The sequence below is a fragment of the Gallinula chloropus genome (assembly GCF_964237585.1).
Source record: "Gallinula chloropus genome assembly, chromosome: 2".
NCBI classification, from domain to species: domain Eukaryota; kingdom Metazoa; phylum Chordata; class Aves; order Gruiformes; family Rallidae; genus Gallinula; species Gallinula chloropus.
Window position 1 is genome coordinate 10,491,662 of NC_140086.1, and position 19,089 is coordinate 10,510,750.

The 19,089-nt window shown below is 38.7% G+C and overlaps 1 protein-coding gene across 1 annotated transcript in view; it reads left to right on the plus strand.

The window, feature by feature from the left end:
* Positions 1-19,089, plus strand: part of ADCY8 (adenylate cyclase 8) — a gene marked incomplete at its 3' end in the record, with an annotated part of 128,668 nt that overhangs the window by 16,706 nt on the left and 92,873 nt on the right. The window contains exon 2 of the mRNA XM_084279756.1: positions 13,397-13,546. Coding sequence (XP_084135882.1) covers positions 13,397-13,546 — 150 coding nt within the window. The remainder of the gene's footprint in view (positions 1-13,396; positions 13,547-19,089) is intronic.

Consider the following 19,089-nt stretch of genomic DNA (forward strand, 5'->3'; position numbering starts at 1 on the left):
TCGATCAAACAGGATAGGCTTTGGATCAAGCATTAAACATAAAAAAATGTCTCACCCTGTCATTAACTCTGTCCTTTCTCCTTGAGCCCTTTCATATATTTAACTATTAGTGCTGTCTGATTCCAAAACCCATTCAACCAGTTGGGCAGGACTGTTTCTTAAACTGATTGTCTTTGGTTTTCTTTTTAAAGGCTCATAAGTAATGTTCTCTCCACTGCCAGGAATTCCAGTAAGAAATCCACTTTGCAGGCTAGTTCTTGACTTAAATTCTGGCATTCTTTTTGTGCCATGAATCACAGCATTGTCAGCCTTGGTATTCATACTCCAGCATGCCCAAGGCCACACACAATTTCTTTTCAAGCACCCATTTTCTGATGCTCTTGAGAGCAATGTTTACATATTATGACTGCTGCTATATTGAACTAAATAGTAGATACATGAGCTAAATAGTCACCAAGACCAAACACTGCTTTGCCCAAGGAAAGTTCACTTTCAAGATAATGAGCTTCTGTTTCAGTGGGTCAAGCCTGACCTTGCTCCAGAATGGGTGCCTTTAAACAACCCAAACTGTAAAAATGTGGACAGCACTTGTAGTCATGTATTGGATAAAACCCTGTATGTACTTATACACAGCTATGCTGATGTAAAACATCTGGGGGCCTTATTTTGATAGTTTATGTCCATCAAGATTTAATACTGTCCAGCAGCTCTCACTGGTATCAGCAGGATTCATTATTCAACATCAGAGACAGTGGTTGTCTTGTCTTGTATCATTTATTTAATGTTCCACGAACAGTCCGGTTTCTATTTCTCATGCTTACACAGGCAATGAAAACAAAGGCATGGCTTGTATTGTCAGGCAAGGAGAATTTGGCCCACAGTAAATATCAGGGTTTGATGTTAATCCCATCCTTACTTTACACCAGAATAAGCCACTGCCTTCAAAGGCATTAGTCCTAGGTCACACCAGTATCAAAGCAGAGTGAAACCTGCTCTGTATGTGTCCCCTGCTAGCAAAGTGGGAGAAGAAACCTAATCCTTCGTTATTTGTCTGTGATGTATTTTGCCAGCCAAAGGACTGAGTCAACTTTTTTCCCACAGCACTCTCTGTACTTTTGATGTCAGTCTGACTTCTTCTATCTCACCACACTGAAGCATTCACCGTGACTAATAGCAAAACAACACCCACAGGTTTCACAAAGGAAAATGTTTGTCCTCGCCTAAATCTCCGAGATAAAGTTTTAATCCAGCTGGTCTGGAATGCTGTAACCTCTCATAGCTTTTGTCTGGTACATTTCCATTTGCTTCCATGTCCCTTCCCTATTTTCTTTCCAGGATATTTCCCAACTGAGAGTTAAAACATTTGAGATAAAGCAGACTTAAAGAGAAAACTGAGGAACAGTCAGTTCTCAATAAAATCCCCATTTAATGTTGAGCAATTCATATTTTCTGCTATGCCAAAGCTGTTCAGCTCTGAAGGATGAAGGCTCCTGGATGCTACTATCTCATCCTCAACCATTTGAAAGTTGTCCTTGCACATTCATTCAGGCTCTCCACTTCCTTCATTCTCCCAAGGTTGTATCAGCACTGTTTCTCAGTGTGGTTAAGGATGCCTGAGATTCTGCATGCACTGAACTCAGACTGCAGTCCATTCCCTTTATGCTATCCAGGATTTTTCCAAAGTGAGGAGAGTCCTCAAGTGTTACAATCTACCATGTTTACAGCCCAATGTTAGCATCAGGGATACCTGAGAAAGTAGGTGTTGGGGATTTTTGTTGATTTTTTTCCATGTTTTGCTAGGAAAGGACTCTAGAAATGTCATTGCCAAGTTCTGTCTTTTGATTTTCAGGGGATCAACATAGAGAATAAGAAAAGAAGATGCTAAGGGGAAAATGAACACATTGAATATTAAATTGCTTTCATTGGGACTTTCAGGTCACTTTTCCAAAAAAAATTTAAAATGGAAGCAGAACAGCCATAATGGGAAACTTGTGAAGAGGAGATATTTCCTTTATTATTTCTGGGCTAGCAAGCCTACAGCCTGATCTGGGATCTGTAAGTCTACTTACTCATCATCTCAAAAATCAATTAGCTGTAGATTCAGTGGGCAAACTCCGTCTCTAATGAGACCTGTGAAAAATGACAGCCACTTACAGGTGCAACTGTGGGAAAAATTTAGTCTTGCCATTGGCCTTTAGTTAAAACTGCTGATAATAAGGTGCAAAGAGTGATTGATTCCAACACTGGTTTGGCTTTTTTTGGGGGGGTGAATAGTTTAAAAAAAGAACAGCTTGGGGGGTGGTGGGGGGGGGTGGTTTGTTCACCACCACTGATTAACACAAATAGCAGATCAGCAGAGCTTTCCATCAGAGTAGGAGCAGGCTTTGAAGGACAGGGGTTGTTTGGAAAAGGACATTTGACGCTATGATATCCCTCATCTATTTTTCATTACCAATATTTTCAGAAATATTTCAGTTAAACCAATTTACTTTTTAATAGGTATTAGTCTCACTCTCACCCAGACTGGAGTGGCTCTCATAAGGCAGTCTTTATTTCTTGATAAAGAGTCCAAGAGTAATTTAAGACCATTATGTTTTGCTATTACCTTCTTTTTTTTTCCCATTGCAATACCAAAGAGAAAAAAAAAAGTTTGCAAAATGTTGCTTCTTTTCTCTGCCTATGGACACATCTTGACTGTGTAGGGGAAAACACAGAGGACCTGGCCTAACATAGCTGGGAAGAGAAATGAAAAGCTTTTCCTGTGCAGTCTGCTGCTACAAATCTGCAGCAAGCACCGGCGCAGGATCCCCTGTACACAGCTCATGCAGATTGCCAGTTCCATTGGGAAGAGGCACGGAGCGCGTGCTGGAGGTAATTGCTGGGATGTGCATACATTTGATCAGATGAAAACAGCAGTGACGTGTGTCAGAAAAGATGAACTGCTGTCAGCCCTACAAACATAATTATTGCTCGCTCAGTTTTGACATCGTACCTCGGATAAGAGCCATTATCTAGAGCAATAAAAACAGCTGTGCAGAACACCACCCCAAACTCACTTAGCAGAAATGCAGACTACCTAATTCTGTTTCCCTTAAAATGTAGTTAAACTCTTCCCAATGCTGCAAAGCAGGTTTGATGAATTATTTTTTTTCTACCATTACTTCTAATCAGTTGTATAATCTACTAAGGAAAGTACTAGGAGTTCTCCTGCTCTGGGTATCTTGCATTGCCTTGGACAGAACTACTGAGATAATTTGAGGAAAATTTCCAAAGGTGAATTTCACTTTAGAAGTCCTAGTTTTGTGGTGTACAGGCTCATCCTAAAACTCAGACATTTCCAGACTGGGTGTCAACTGGAATTTTTTGTCACTGGGAAGTTATCTACGATGTCTGATGCCAGATCCCAAAATGCTGGTACATTTGAATTGGGAGAAAGTGATTTACAATTCAATACCCATGTATTTAATGCAAGGAGGAAAACTAGCATTTGATAGGGGTTAGTTTAAAAAAAAAAACAAACAGGATTTTTTTTTCTAAATCTTTAATATCTAGGATGTTGTGACTATGATTCCCATTTCAGATTAATTTATTATAAATCTTTGTTTAGATGATGTAACTTTTATTAGGAGTAATTTATTTCTCCAGTGGCTTTAAATAGAACATTACTTCTATTGGATCTAATGACTTTGGTATTTGTCTTGAACAGTCAATGTGCAGCTTGTAAGGCAATCATAGAATCATAGAATCTCCTGGGTTGGAAGAGACCCTTGAGATCATTGAGACCAACCACAGCCTAACTATGACTAGTCCACCTCTAGATCATGTCATTAAGGACTTCATCTACACGCCTTTTAAATACCTCCAGGGGTGGTGACTCCACCTCCAGGGATGGCAACTCCACCACCTCCCTGGGCAGCCTGTTCCAATGCCTGACAACCCTTTCAGTAAAGAAATTCTTCCCAATATCTAACCTATATCTCCCCTGGTGCAATTTTAAGCCATTTCCTCTCATCTTACCGCTTGTCATCCAAGAGAAGAGACCAACTCCGACATCTCTGCAACAGCCTTGCAGGTAGTTGTAGAGAGCAATAAAGTCTCCCCTCAGCCTTCTTTTCTCAGGATTAAAAGGCTTCATCTCCCTCAGTCATTCCTCATAGGACTTGTGCTCCAGACCCTTCACCAGCTTTGTCACCCTCCTCTGGACGCGCTCCAGCCTCTCACTACATCCTTCCTGTTGTGAAGGACGTAAAACTGAACACAGTACTCAAGGTGCGGTCTCACCAGAGCTGAGTATAATGGAACTAAAGGGAGATCAACTCTGCATAAAAAAAAAAGCATAGGGAAAATTTTGGTGTCAGACTGAGCTTCATGAGTCCGAAGTACGGATGTGGAAGAGGTTCTTTACTGAACGGGTAGTTGGGCACTGGCACAGGCTCTCCAGGGAAGTGGTCACAGCACTGAGCTTGACTGAGTTCAAGAAGCGTCTGGACGATGCACTCAGTCCCATGCTCTGACTTGGCTGGCTCTGTGTGGAGCCAGGGGTTGGACTTGATGATCCTTATGGAACCCTTCCAACTCAGGATATTCTATGATTCTATGAAGCATGGAAAGAGAAACTCCACAGCTGTTTTACACTCCCTTCTGAGCAGTGAGCAGGGCAATACAATCACTTCAGCAGTTCCTAACTACCCCGATTGCCATGGGCTGCTTCCAGTATGTCATGTTCTGTGTTGTGCCAGTGTTTGTGCTGTGCCTTGTTTTTTGCTGGTCCTTTTTGTGTGTTGTCACAGGATCTACTCCTGTTAGAAAGCACACATAAGTTTAAGTAATTCTGTAGTACCTGTACTATGGTTTCAAGGTTGCATATATTTGGAAAAGAAAACAGATTCCTGTCTGAGCCTTCTACCTTTACATAAAAACACCAGATGAGGTGATTTTTTTGGACAAAAAAAAAATGATGACATCTGGAAGGTTTGGCTTTAAATTTCTCCTTGTAATTACACTGCAATGCAGCTGTCTCAGAGCAGAGGCAGAAGGTACACAACCAGCACACATAAAACACTGAACAGGGAAAGCTATTCACGTCAAAGGGTAAGATTGTTCATCCTAAATAGGAACATTTCAGGTATCTGTAATAGCATTCTGTGTGCAAAATGATGACAAAAGAGTGCTGTGCTGCTGAATGAGTAGCAGATGTGATGACCAGGTTTCGTTGTGTAGTGCAGGATCAGTTCCTAGATGAGGGTCAGAGAGTTCAGCATAGTACCCTGTAGTGAGAGAACACAGTTACTAAAAATTGAAGATCATTTACTCTGTCCATTCGCCTGTATGCATGGACTATGACCCTACTACTCAGACATTGTCTGAGACATGCCTAGTCACTTTAACATCTAGAAAAAGAAAACTGAAAAAAAAAAAATCCAAAGTCCCAGAATAGATATTTTTTTTAATTGAGATCATGCCTGAATACTAAATTTTAGAGAAGCTCAAGGGGAGTTAGAGGAGGTATGCTGAAAATTGTCATTTGGGGCTGTTTGAAGGCACTAGCAAGGTTGTGCATTTGCTTAGCTGCCTCTGTGCATCACTCAAGTTATGTCAGCCCTTATATGTCTGATATGATGTGATTTTCCTGAAAGGTCTCTTGTAACACACCACGTTGCAAAACTCTTGCCGTAGTCAGTAACTGACTTACTAAATTGTATGGTTTGAGCTACCTGTGAACAATGTAATCAGACATTCAATTTTCTACATTTCTAATGGATTCAATGAGAGGAAAAGCAAGAAGCAGATAGCTATTTTTCTAACAGAAAATTAAACTCCTTTTCTGAATATTAAAAATACATATTTCTGAATTCTCTCTTTAACCAGAACAATTGATTTTATACAAACGTGCTCAGAATTCAGGGGAAAATTGGTCTTTGTTTTCTAAAACAGCAGTGCAGGACCAATTGGCACATTGGGATCTTCTTCAATAGGGTGGAGAAAACAGTATCTAAGACCAGTTACTCTCATTGAAGGTAATCTAATAATTCTTTGGGGTACAACCTGTGTTTTGATAGGGCCAACCTGCCTTGCAGGCTGCAGATTTCATGCACATTAGAGGCCAGACTATGTCCCTAAGTGTACATAGTGAAGTCCTTTAATGCCTGCTTGGGAAGCAGCAAGACCAGGCTGCTTGAAAGATTTCAGCTCTCCTAGAGGCATAGATACAACCTGAGTTTTTGAAGAATCAGCCAATGTTCCCATGGGAGCTGTGTGCAGATGAACCACAAAACTCAGTTCTAAACACGAAATCAGGAGGTGACACTGATGCAAATGGGTCCTCATTTAGCAAATCAAGGATGGATAGGGTAAAGCATTGCTCTTGATTATCATAGTCTGTGCTTTACTAATTTTATCATGAATAAACAACATACCTTTCTCCATCCCTGTCTTCTCAGGGGCATGGTATATCCCTGGCTTTCAATAAACTATGCAAATGTAGATCAAAGAGTTAGCACTCACTCCAGCTGTGAGTAGGAGTTAAACAGCTGTTGTACTTATGCATTGGACAATATTTTTGCACCAAAAGGGTTGTCAATCACTGGAACAGGCTGCCCATAGAAGTGCTTGAGTCATCATCCCTGGATGCATTTAAAAGATGTGCAGGGCCATGGTTTAGGGGTGAACTTGGCAGTGCTGGGTTAACAGTTGAACTTGATGATATTGAAGGTCTTTTCCAACCTAACCATTCTATGATTCTGTGATTGATTCTATTCAGAACAGGCTGCCCAGGGAAGTGGTGAGTCACCATCCCTGGTGTTTAAAAGAAGAGCAGATGTTGTACCTGGTGACATGGTCTAGTGTTGGACCTAGTAGGGCTGGATAGATGGTTGGACTCAATGATCTTGAAGGTCTTTTCCAACCCAAACCATTCTATGACTCTGTGGGTCTATATAGAGGATCAGGGACAGGTGAGTTTTCTGGAAAGTTCATGGCAGCAGTTTGGGCACCTTTGTGGGACAAGTTAGTTTACAATAAATGTTGAAGAAGAAGCACTCACAATATGAAGAAAAAAAATCCACAAGAAAAACCCTATATCATGGCCATTGTCATTTAGATGTTAGACCCAGGAGAAATCAGGAGGAGTGAACCTGGGGAATAAAAAAAATACTTACAAGGTGATTTAACAATAAGGCAGCAATGATTTCAGTTTAATGAGTTGGCAGCAGCGCCAACTATGAATGTTCACGTGCTTCCTCTCCCTGTGGAGGCTGTGCTGTGAACTCAATCAGACGACTGCTCTAGATAGGAAAATCACTGCCAACGCCAAATGTTTGTTTTTTAAGTTGGCCAGGTTCCCTGATACAGTTCACAGTATGGTCCCACAAATAATTGATCTGGCACGACAAAGGGGAAGCTGTGCTGAGGGATCAAGGTGGGCAAGAGGCAGTACAGAGATACAGGTACTTACTAGTTTTGCTGCCAGGAGCTTTGATTCATAAAATCATGGTCTCAGCTGGAGACAGAGGCTTGCTGCAGCCTAGCAATGAGAGAGTGGTAGAGTCTGTGCTGCCAGATGTTCCCATTCGGTATGAAGTAGAGCATTTTGGTCTCAAATCCCACACTTCTCATGCAACCTTCAGTTCTTTCCTGGTGATCAGTTCCTATAAGTTGTTTTCCCTTGAAACAACCTAAGCAAGGGGGTGATGGAGAAGGGGGACAGGGCAATGGAGTTTCTGAGGGATTTTAGTTACAAAAAACAACCTTGTGGCAAGCTACTATTTTTAGTTAAACAACTAATGATGAATCAAAATGCTTCTCCAAACCTAATTATCCAATAATAATTACCATAGCAACCACTTCTTTATGTGGCACATGCTGAAAACACACTTAAAGAAGCACAACAGCTTCACTTTCTGAGTTTTCCCAGAACAGACAAGAACTTCTCTAAGCCGTTGTTGAAGGCAATCCAAAATTAGAAAGCAAAATAGGAAAATAATTAAACAATTTCCCACGGGCTTGTTTCAGGAATTAATGAAATTCCTGCTGTTTAGGACTCATGCCTTGAGAAAGTCCAACTGGAGATTACATTGAAAACCATTTCTTTAGTTTTCAGATGTTGGTAAGATCAGCCTCAACACACAGAAAAAAAAAATACCTGATGAAGAGATTAATAATGGGTTTATTTTTGCAAAGGACAATAGGATTTCTTTCTGCATTTGAGGTACTTACACACAAGTTCAGTGACCTCCTGGATTTCAGAATTGTTTCTAAACTTTTTCAGCTTTCTCCTCTCCATCTCCACTGTGCTTTTCATGTGAATGTGTGCTACCATTGGTTCAGCTATTCATGGTGAAGACTGGCAATTTCTGTCTTCTAAGGAGAACTATCAGTCAACGTATTTCCAGTCTCTTGGGTTTGTTGAATGTTCCTAAGTACTCACTGTTCCTCAGGTTACGGGCTCTTTGGAAATGCTGAACTCTATCACTATATTTCTCCATGAATGTCTAAGACTGTCAGGTCATAAAAAGTATTGAATTAGGAGACTCTACACCTGGCCTTATGGTTTTATATAATTGTCCCTCATGGACAATTGCACCTTAACAAAGAGGAAACTTGTGACAGAATTAAGACATGCTTCAGTTACGATTTTTGAAGTTTTAAATTTTCTGGCCTTTGCAAACCTTTCTTTAACTCACTCCTAGTTGTTCAGACACTCACAGGAATCTGTGTAAACTCCAAATAAAGGCAAACTTAGTTAGGTGCCCTTAATAGCAGAAATGCCTACAAATGGCTGTTGTTATGCTCAGCCCAGCTCTGCTCTCAGTAACTCACCTGTACCCTTCTGAATTTCCTGCTTACTGAACTGCATTCAGTTCTGCCTTGATAAACTGTCTGTGGTTGGGGCTCACGTACCGCTTTGCAACTTTACAGTTACTTTACAGTAAATAACTGAAAAGACAGTTACTTTACTGTATTTTCAGTCAATTTTCATTTTCCTGTTCTCTTACATTACTATACTTTACACACCTGCATTGATACTCCTACCTCACCATCTGTATCCAGTGCCTTTTAATTATTTCTTTGCGTGAGATTTGGTGGTTCCCAAATCCACTCAAAATGTTATCTTGTTTTCAGCTGCCTTGTCAAAGCCCTTTTTATACAATAAATGACAGATATAAATGAAATTATTTGAATTGATGTGTGCTGTCAAATGTAAACTCAGCTCTCTTCTCTGACCTGCATCTTCCCCTTTCATTACCTTTGTTCTTGGATAGTTTTCATATCGATTTTGGAGACAGGTCTGAGGTGCCTGTATGAAGAACCCTTTATAAATGTAAATTTATTTGATAAATGATTTATCTGTGAACTAAGTTCTTAATCACCTCCCATGAGAAATATGGGAAGCAGAGTTTTGGAGTAAAAATTGCAACAGCTCCTTCTAACTACCTGCATGATCTTTCAAGTAACTTTAGCTCTGTTCATCCTATTATGTGATTATGTGCAACTGCAGGTTCAGCAGGGATGGTGCTGATCCTGTTACACAGATATTCCCAAGCAGTATGGTGATGGGTACCTTCTTGTTTGCATTTTTTCAACATTTGAGAAACAGACCTCCACAGAGCACTATTTAACATCAAAATGTATCACTCATGACTTCTTTAAATCACTTGCTATCTCTGCTACAGTGGCTCAAATGTTGTGCATAGCACAAAGAAACTAAAGGGCTTATAAATGTTGTGAAAAGATTATTTATTTTTTTTCACATTATACCTCAGCTTCCCTACTGTGTGAGCGCTGGTTATCTCCAGGTCAATCAAAGAGATAGGAAAATGTTCACTTCTTATAAAATCAGAGTCTGCCCTGACTTGTGGCCCTGCTAGGCAGTGGAAAATCCTGCAAAACTTCTGGAATTTGCCAAAGTAAATTGCAGGAAAAAGGAGTGGCAATGAGACATTCAGGTGTTATATTTTTTTTTTATTCTTTTATTAACAAGACCCACAGGTTAGCATCATTACAAGCCATAGTGCTTTAGTCTTTAGATTGGTTTCAATCAGACCATGTGTAAGAAAGCAGATTCTGACTCTGAGTAAGCTGTTGTTTTACCTGTAACATGTTTTCCATAATTCCCTTTGTCCCAATCAAATTATGTGCTCACGAAATCTAATTGAAGGCCAAATTCTACTGCATTTGCTCTAAGGAGATCGGCTGAAGTAAGTGGCACTAGTCCTGAGTATTAGCAGAGACAGGTGGCTGAACTGGGCTCCCGAGGAACTTGCAATTGAATTTGCAAGCAAACGAGAGCACCCTGCTACCACTTTCACCGCTGAAATGCCCATTTCAGATGTTGTGAAAGGCTTTTCTCTTTTCCACCCTACACCCTAGCTTTTCTAGTGTGAGTGCATTGGTTATCTTCAAGCCAGTCAAAAAGGTATGAGACATTGACTCTGCCAGCCATCCACAGCTGGTTTCAGTTGTCTCGCCGAACAACGTAATTCTGAACTGGTCTTATCTCATGTCAGCTCATCATATGGCTTTTAATAGCCTGCACCAGAAAGGAGTTATCTCATGGGCTGAATTATTGTGTTTTCTGTTTTATCTTGGAGGAAAGGCAGAAAGTGTCTGGGGGAAGCTGGCTGGTCCAGGGCAACCTGTCTCCAGTCAAACAAGGTAAGGTAGATAACAGGGAAAAAACACTAAGAGCAGAGGTGGAATGGTGAGAAATGCAGTGAGACTAAACAGTTTCAAATCCCCCCTTTTCTGGAAAATAAAAGGCTGAGAGGGGTAATCCTGCAAGTCAGTAAAATCAGGAACAGTGAGAGGCAGATGAATAGGGAATGATTAGTCACTGTTTCTCATAAGCATGACGCGGCACTCAAGGAAATGATAAGGCTGAGAATTAAAGCAAAAAAAAAAGGAAATATTTTTATCACAAAGTGCCTAATTAAATTGTAGAAATCTTTGTCATTGAATGCCTAAGGGGCCGAAGGTACAATTAACTTCAGAGAGGTATCAGAAAAAGTTAAGCAGACGGATAGAGCATGCCACCTCCAGCTCAGAGGTGCTGTAAACCACAGGATCTTGGAAGTCAGGAAGACACACGGATCATGCTAATCATATCATATTTCTCACAAGCTTTGCCTGGACATCTATTACTGGCAAAGGTTAAAGAAAACTTCAACTGGAGCCTGGATATTCATTCTTATTTAATCATGACATATAAATTGTAAATGAATTCCCTGCACTATCATAGAACAATACACCAGATTCAGAAATATGGGAATACACAAAGCTGAAGTTCCTGCCAGATGCATTTGGTTGAATATCAAATATCACAAACGCGTGTGAATGTGAAGAGCAAGGCCTGAAGATCTGAGGCAGAGCATCACAGTGAGATTAGGGATTTTTCCTAGATGCTTTCTCTCTTCTGTTAGGACAAACGACACTTTGATTTTAGGAAAACAGACTATCAGCTAATGCCACAGAAATGCAACTTCTAGCGTGCAGTGTGCTGCACTCACAGATTTCTGGTGTTCAGGGCTGTTTTGACAAAATATCATTTGCCTTGTTCTTGCACTTGTATCTACTCTTATTCTTCTACTCCTACCTGTGGACTCACTGTTGTCCACTATCAGAGAGGGGATCCTGAGAGATGAACTCTTGATCTGTTCTGGCATGTCGTGTTCTGATATTGTTATTATCCTCTAGGTATCACCCATACCAATATGGTCCATAGCTGTCAGAGCCTGGATAGCTCTGCTGGGAAGGCAATGAAGCCATAGGGTAATGTAGCCCCCACCTGTTCCATGCTGGTCTGCCACTGTAAGAAGGTGTGATCCTGCAAGAAAAGGTACACTCAGTGGGACCTCACCAGTAGGTGGAACTAGACCTTGACAGGAAGACGGTGAGCTGCTGTTTGCAGGCTTTCAGCTGGTTCCTTGTGCCCTGATGGCTTCCTTAGCTAAGGTTGCAGTCAGAGCAGTTTTGTCCTACATGCTGCATTCAAGGAATATTAATGACTTCAGAACATATTTTGACCCTCTCATAAGTTTAGAAAAAGGCAGAATGAAAACTTTGACATGTTCAAAGAAGAGTAACGAAGCTGGTGAAGGGTCTAGAGAACAAACCTTATGAGGAGCAGCTGAGAGAACTGGGATTGTTTAGCCTGGAGAAGAGGAGGCCGAGGGGAGACCTTACCGATCTCTACAACTACCTGAAAGGAGGTTGTAGCTGGGTAGGGGTTGGTCTCTTCTTACAAGTAGCAAGTGATAGGACAAGAAGAAATGGCCTTAGCTTGCACCAGGGGAGGTTTAGATAAGATATTATTAAAAAATTCTTCACCAAAAGACTTATCAGTCATGAGAACAAGCTGCCCAGAGAAGTGTTTAAGTCACCATTCATGGAGGTATTTAAAAGATGGTTCAGTGGTGGATTTGGCAGCCTTACGTTTACAGTTGGACTTGATGATCTTAAAGGCCTTTTCCAATCTAAATGACTCTATTATTCTAAGACAGTCTTGAGAGGAGTTCACATGAATGTGTAATGTACAGGAGGGATGAGGTGTTGGATAAAGCTGCTGAAACTGTAGGTCTGTGTTCTGTCTCTAGTGGATGCAAATATTACGTTTCTTATTGGTTTCCCAAACAATCCTCACTTCAATGGTGTTGATGTCTCTGCCTTACAAACATACAGAGCACAAAGAGATGTCAATGACAGACAAATAAGCCACTGGAATTTACTCTGTCCAAGGATCCACTCCCATTCGGCTCTTATAAATTCATATTACAAAGGAAGAAGCGGTGACACACCTTATACAAGGAAAAAGAATGCAGCTCTTATGTAGGTATCAGTAGAGAAAAGGTCTGTGTAAACAGGCACAGGCTATGCACTGTCCAGTGGCTCAGGATTCATGTTATGCAAGCTTGTGCTTTGACATCAGTTGAAAATGAATTTATCTAATTTGGTGAATGACAACAGAATAACTATTATAAATGATATTAATTCTTAGCTAACTGGCACTCTTATTTTTCCTTAATATGGCTTTTTTCTCAAACTAAGCCATGGAACAAATCACAAAGTTCCCTTTACAGAAAAGGCAGTGCAAAAGCAAATTGTTAATTATGTTTGTAATCATTCCTGACTGGATCCTTGTGAGTCAGTTCTTGGAAACATCATTTGTAGTTCAGCTAGAGTTTAATGCCCCCAAATACTGCATATTTCTTCTTCAAGGCAGAGAGATTTTTGCATGTTTGATGCCTCTAATTAAGATCCAAGAGATTATTTTGTGCAAACTTTCCTAACAGTTTTGGTTTGCAGCCTGCATGACAGCAGAACAGTCGCTCTCTGTCTCTCTCTTTAAACAGATATTTTTGCTTCTCTTGTCTGATCAAATCCTATTTGTTGTTCGTTGCAGATAGCGGCTCAGGCGGTGTTATTTATGTGTATGAACACCGCAGGAATCTTCATTAGCTACCTATCAGACAGAGCACAACGTCAGGCCTTCCTGGAGACGAGAAGATGTGTAGAAGCCAGACTGAGACTAGAGACAGAAAATCAGCGACAGGTACTGGAGAAACAATTCTATTTTTATATTAACAGGAATTGATAATTGGACAAGACTGTGCTTTTGTAGCCTCCCTGACTCCAATGTGATGCCACCTGATTTATGCAGGTTAAGTGAGTTTCATGCTGTTATTTTACTGGTGTGTATTGATCTGGTATGACTTCTTAAAGATTTTTGCTGGGAAACAGGATTAATAGAGGATGGCTGTTCACTGTCCTATCCCATTCAAAAGGCATCATATGAAACAACAACTGTCAGGTGTTTTCAAATAGTTATTTACACAAGAGGGGTTAAACGGGAATTTCATTTTTCAGAGTGTTCTGGATGCTAAAACTTGTATCAGTCAAGTGAAAACTAGGCAAGTTCATGGAACTGAACTCTATCTAGGCAGAGAAAATACTAAAACATCCCTTCTGGTTCACAGATGAATGTTTGTTGCTGTGAGGCCGCTGCAGGGAAGCATTGCTGTTTGCTTTCTCTTTTCCCTTAAAATCTCCTTTTGGCCACTGTGCAGAACAGCATACTGGCTAAGGTGAACCCTTGATCTAAGCAAGTAATTTTCCAACCCAGAATAAAAGGAATTGAATAGAAAGAACTTTGCTGCTTATTGTTTATTACTAAGGCAGCAAAAATGAGATGTGACTTGCTGTATGTATTTTGCATTCCCACTGAAATATCAGAAGGTTCACCAGCTCTCCAAAAACTTGCATTAAAATCAAAGTACAGCACCTACCTGTCTGTCTTTCTGTCTATCTATCTATCTATCTATCTATCTATCTATCTATCTATCTATCTATCTAATCTGTCCAGACATCCACATTATACTGCTGTTTCATTCTCAAATGAACTTAGGCATTCATTTTGTATAGATTCTTTGTCATTGTATTGCTTCTTATATTTATTTCATTTACTTCTCAAGAGACATTCTCTTATACAGAGATCTGGGAATATGGCATATTCTATACTTTACTGACTAATGACTCAATATGAATGCATGACTGCTGAGTAATGCGAGTTGCCTATGCCAGAACCTCTCTCCAGCCACTGCTGACTGATGAAGCTTTTGGGGATGCCATCTAGGATGCTCTGTTCTCATTTTAGCTGTAGGACTACAATTTTATGGCTTTTGGATTTGGTGCATTTGGGGTATTTTGCATTTCTTTTCTTGTGTAATCTTTTATAAAGTAAAATTTTATATGCTTTACTTTGATCATTGTTTTCTAAAGTTCATTGTAACAATATATAAAAAATACTAGCAAAAGATTCCTCTGTTTCAGATGATTCTGAGGATTTTCTGCTAGAATTACGTTTTCTCATGGAAAATTAAATTTCTACAAAGAAAACATTTTTCTTCTGAGAAATTAAATTTTGCTGAAATGTTATTTCCTATTAGGAAAATTAAGACAGATTGTTTCCATTTGAGTGGGTCTAAGATAATCAGATGCTTGGGGTATTTTCTGGTGAGAGGAAAGTGGGGGTTGGAACTGAAAAATTTGGTTTTAGTCAGTCAATGTTCAACTGTGAACTGTGAATTTTGTCTTGGCCCAGTGCCCTGAGAAGCTTCAGGGCTGTGCTGTCCCCTCAAGGTAAAACTTCCTGGAGAGTTACCTCACTGCAGTTGAGACTCACCTATAATGAAACAATGTAGTGTGACATAGGCATCATATGACTGGAAATGCGTAGGGGAAAATGTGTTCTGGCCAAGGAAAATTCCCACAAGAGAAAAATGCAAACACCAGAACAGCAAATGAAAGAGCTGATCTGAAACTCAATTTAACAATAAGCTAATCCAAAATTTAGGAAAAAAACATTCTGAAATAGTTCCAATTATTTCTGTTAGAAATTTGAAACTGTGTTATTATACACATCTATAAATATGTATCTACTTTAAGTATACTATATATTATGAATATATTTGCATAATACTTATAGCATAGAATGTTACATATAATTTGTACTTCTTAGTTTTTCATTTGTATTTGGAATAACAATGATGACAAAATATTCCAATACTGAAGTGTCTTGGGGAATGGAGAACCTGTTTCCCTTTGTCTCTGAAGTAGAGGTTCATTTAAGCAATTTCTGAACATACCTTCTTCAAGATCTGAAATGTCATGTTTTTGGTGACACTTTTCTTGAGCAGCTTGGTCATACTCACTTGATCGGTATCCACAGGCAGTAATTCAGTAACTGCTAGCATCTTTCTCTTTTGAAGATATATATATTTCATTATACAGGGGATTTGTAGTTCACATGAATGTAAAATGTAGTTGTTAATAAATATCATGTTTTAAAAAATAAGGATTAAATCCTGATGAAGTTTAATAATTTAATTCTATCACATTCTAGACATAAGCTCTGATATATGAAGGGGGAAGAAATTGTGTGCAAGCTGATAGTTGTGATGTGGCTTCTGAAAATTTCTAAAAATATGTCTGAGAAGCTGACAATGTGGAGAAAATGGAAGAATATTATTTGTAATTCTTGTAAATATTGTGGTTCTTGTAATTCTTCCAGAAAATAATTCCAGAAATTCTGAATTCTGTTCAACTTTTAGATCTTTCTCCTCCACTTCTCACAAACTATCTAAACTTAATGTTTTTTACAGCAGAGTCAAAATTTTGTGGCTTTCAGTGGTGGTACTGCTACTTTTCATAGTAATGGGTAGACATAATTAAAATCCCTCAAGGTTTGGTTCCACTCCATATAGCATCCATTTCTGAAACTTAAAATAATAGATAATTACAATGGGTAATTGTATTTGCATACCATATGTATGATGCATCATCTGAAGTATGACTGCTTTCTAGATAGGTCCCACAGGGTCTTGTCCTTATTTTGTTTAAATCAGAAGACCAATAAAATTCAAGTAAGAAAAACTAACATGAATTTAAAAATGCATCAAGGAATGGTAAGCTCGTTTATAAGTAATTGCAGAACAAGATTCCATTTTTTTAATAATTATAAAGGTTATATAAAGCCTTCAGATATACTTCTGTTCATTACTGTGCATTGTTAAAACTAAGAAATCAAGTTTCTGAACTCACAAAATGACCCTTCCAGTTTCTCAATATCCCTTATATTTTTCATACCTAATCATCTGTCATTCTAATAACTATGAACGCTACTGTTATCATTATTAAGTATTGTGTAATGCTTGTTAGAACCAGTCATGGAAAGTCACCCAATTGTGAGCCAAACTTTTTATAACTTGTGTTTTAAAACCAAGTGAGAGGTACTATCAGAGATGCTGAGATGTACTAAGAGACAACAGTACTCATAAATAGGGATTTGTTTAGGTTATGTAGATTTTTAAGCATACATAATGAGTATTTGTAGACTGTCTGGAATACAAATATGAAGTTTTTACAGTATTAGCTTCTGTCTTGTGGTGGAAAGGAAGTGGTGATTCTGTACTTCCTCATAAATTTCATATAGATGAGCTGATTTTTTTCCAGTGAAAGTTCCATTCATTCTTTTGCCATCATATTTTTCTTGTAGAGTGTGATGGCAATAGAAAACCAAACAACCAGAATTCCCAGTAGGTGGAGAAAACCCTTTTTTTGTTGTTGTTTGTGCTGCTCTGAGCTGAAATTTGGACAGTTACATGTGATAGTTTGTTTTCCAGATGTTACCATTTCCCATCAGTATATGTCCTCTTCCTTGCATGGGTTTTTCAGGGTTTAAGGACTCTTTGGTCTATTTGAATCTTGCTATGGGATCTTCCAGTTTGACAATCAAAGCCATTTTTCTGTGTCAAAATATCTGTGTGCCATTTTATGGTCTTAAATGAATAGCTATAAATCTGAATTAGCTCCATTGGTTCATTGTCCATAGAAAATACCCTCAGGTACGAGTTTGGCTTTATACACCAATTGCAGGTCATTCCTTTACTGCACAGGAAGAAGGGAGGTGAGGTGCAGACATCTATGACAGAAAAGACTTCAAGGAGCCTGGCTAAAGTTTTTCAAAACCTTTAAGTGACTTTATTTCCAGCTTCCGTGTTTCCAAAACTCTACACAGTTAATGTGCTACCTCTTTTTCTCATCCCTCATCCCCCATCACCATTTAATTTCAATGAGACTTATGAGTAGAATTTTCAGAAGTATTCCAGGAAGTTAGCAGTTTTAGTCTTACTTTCAAAAGTGACTAACTCATTAAGGTTCTAATTTACTATTTTTTATAAGCACGTGGACTATTAACAAGTACATATTAGCAGTTTCAATTACAGTGAATTTCCTAACTCTAATCACTCTATTAATAAAGTGAACAGTTCTGTGAATAGAAGGGAGAATTACTCCAGCAGTCATTGCTAATGATACTTATGTACTTAACTGAACAGTATTATCTTAGTGAAACTACTGGGAAATGCCAACACTTTGTGAAACTGAGGGAATATCTGTGTCTATTTCTTTCCCAATTTTCTTTACAAAATTAGAATTTTGGTGATGACCTAAAACATTTCAGAGCTTGGTGTAGTTAAACAAGAATACTGATAATGAGTACTAGAAAAGCTGTGCCATAGAAGTATCAGAGAAGCAAGTAACAGAAGGTAGGACAAAATTTGTTGTAAAACTAGCCTCGGTTTACCAGTTATTGATCAAATAATTTAAATGTTTTCTAATAGAATGCTGTTAGCTGCTTGTGCTTAAGATATGTAGTTATATTAACCAACCAAAAATGGCTGCTATAAAATGTCCTCCAGTTTTGTTTTCAATACATTGTAGTTATGAATAAGCAACAAACACAAGGTTCTCAGTCTTCTTAAGTCCATTTTGTTATATGATCATCGCTTTCCATTACCTGTTTTAAACTTTGGGTCAATATTTTGTGTCTTCCTTTTTACCTTGATTTCATTATAAGGACAGAACAAATAATTCTGCTTTTATCATCTTGTGGCAATTAAAATAGGAAGTTTAATTTACATTCTTAATTAGCTACTCAGAACTTTCAAAAACAATGAGTATATAATTTCCCTCACTGTGAAATTGCTATGAAGCTGCCTTAATAAAGTCCAGGAACCTGCATTGTATTAAATTTCATCTCACAAAATCCCTTAGTTTTAAAAGAATGGCATATTAAATCCAGATACATGTTGAAATGATGACTTTATGAAGAACCGAATTTTTAATATCTCTCTGGTGTCCTTACCTGCTTTTTCTCCAGCAATCCATCTTCTCTTGAAATTTGTCTAACCTTTTAAACTTTTGAATATTACCATTTAATTATAAAGAATCTCTCCATTAATTTCATCACTCTGCTTCCTCCACTGCCACATATGCATATGCCAAATTATACATATCTGAAAACAATTATTGTGCAAAGAGAACTTACAAAATTTCTTGACTGGAGCTAGAAACAGAGGCTTAACACAACTAGGATGGGAACATCAGAGAAGTGAAGTAGATAAATGTTTTTTAAAATCAGTTCATCACTTACCTCTTCTCTTCCAATAAGATTGAAACATTACAGGACCTTCTACCCACAGAAAATCCACTTTACTCATAAGATATTTCTATGTCATGGCCACACTGCTACTCTCC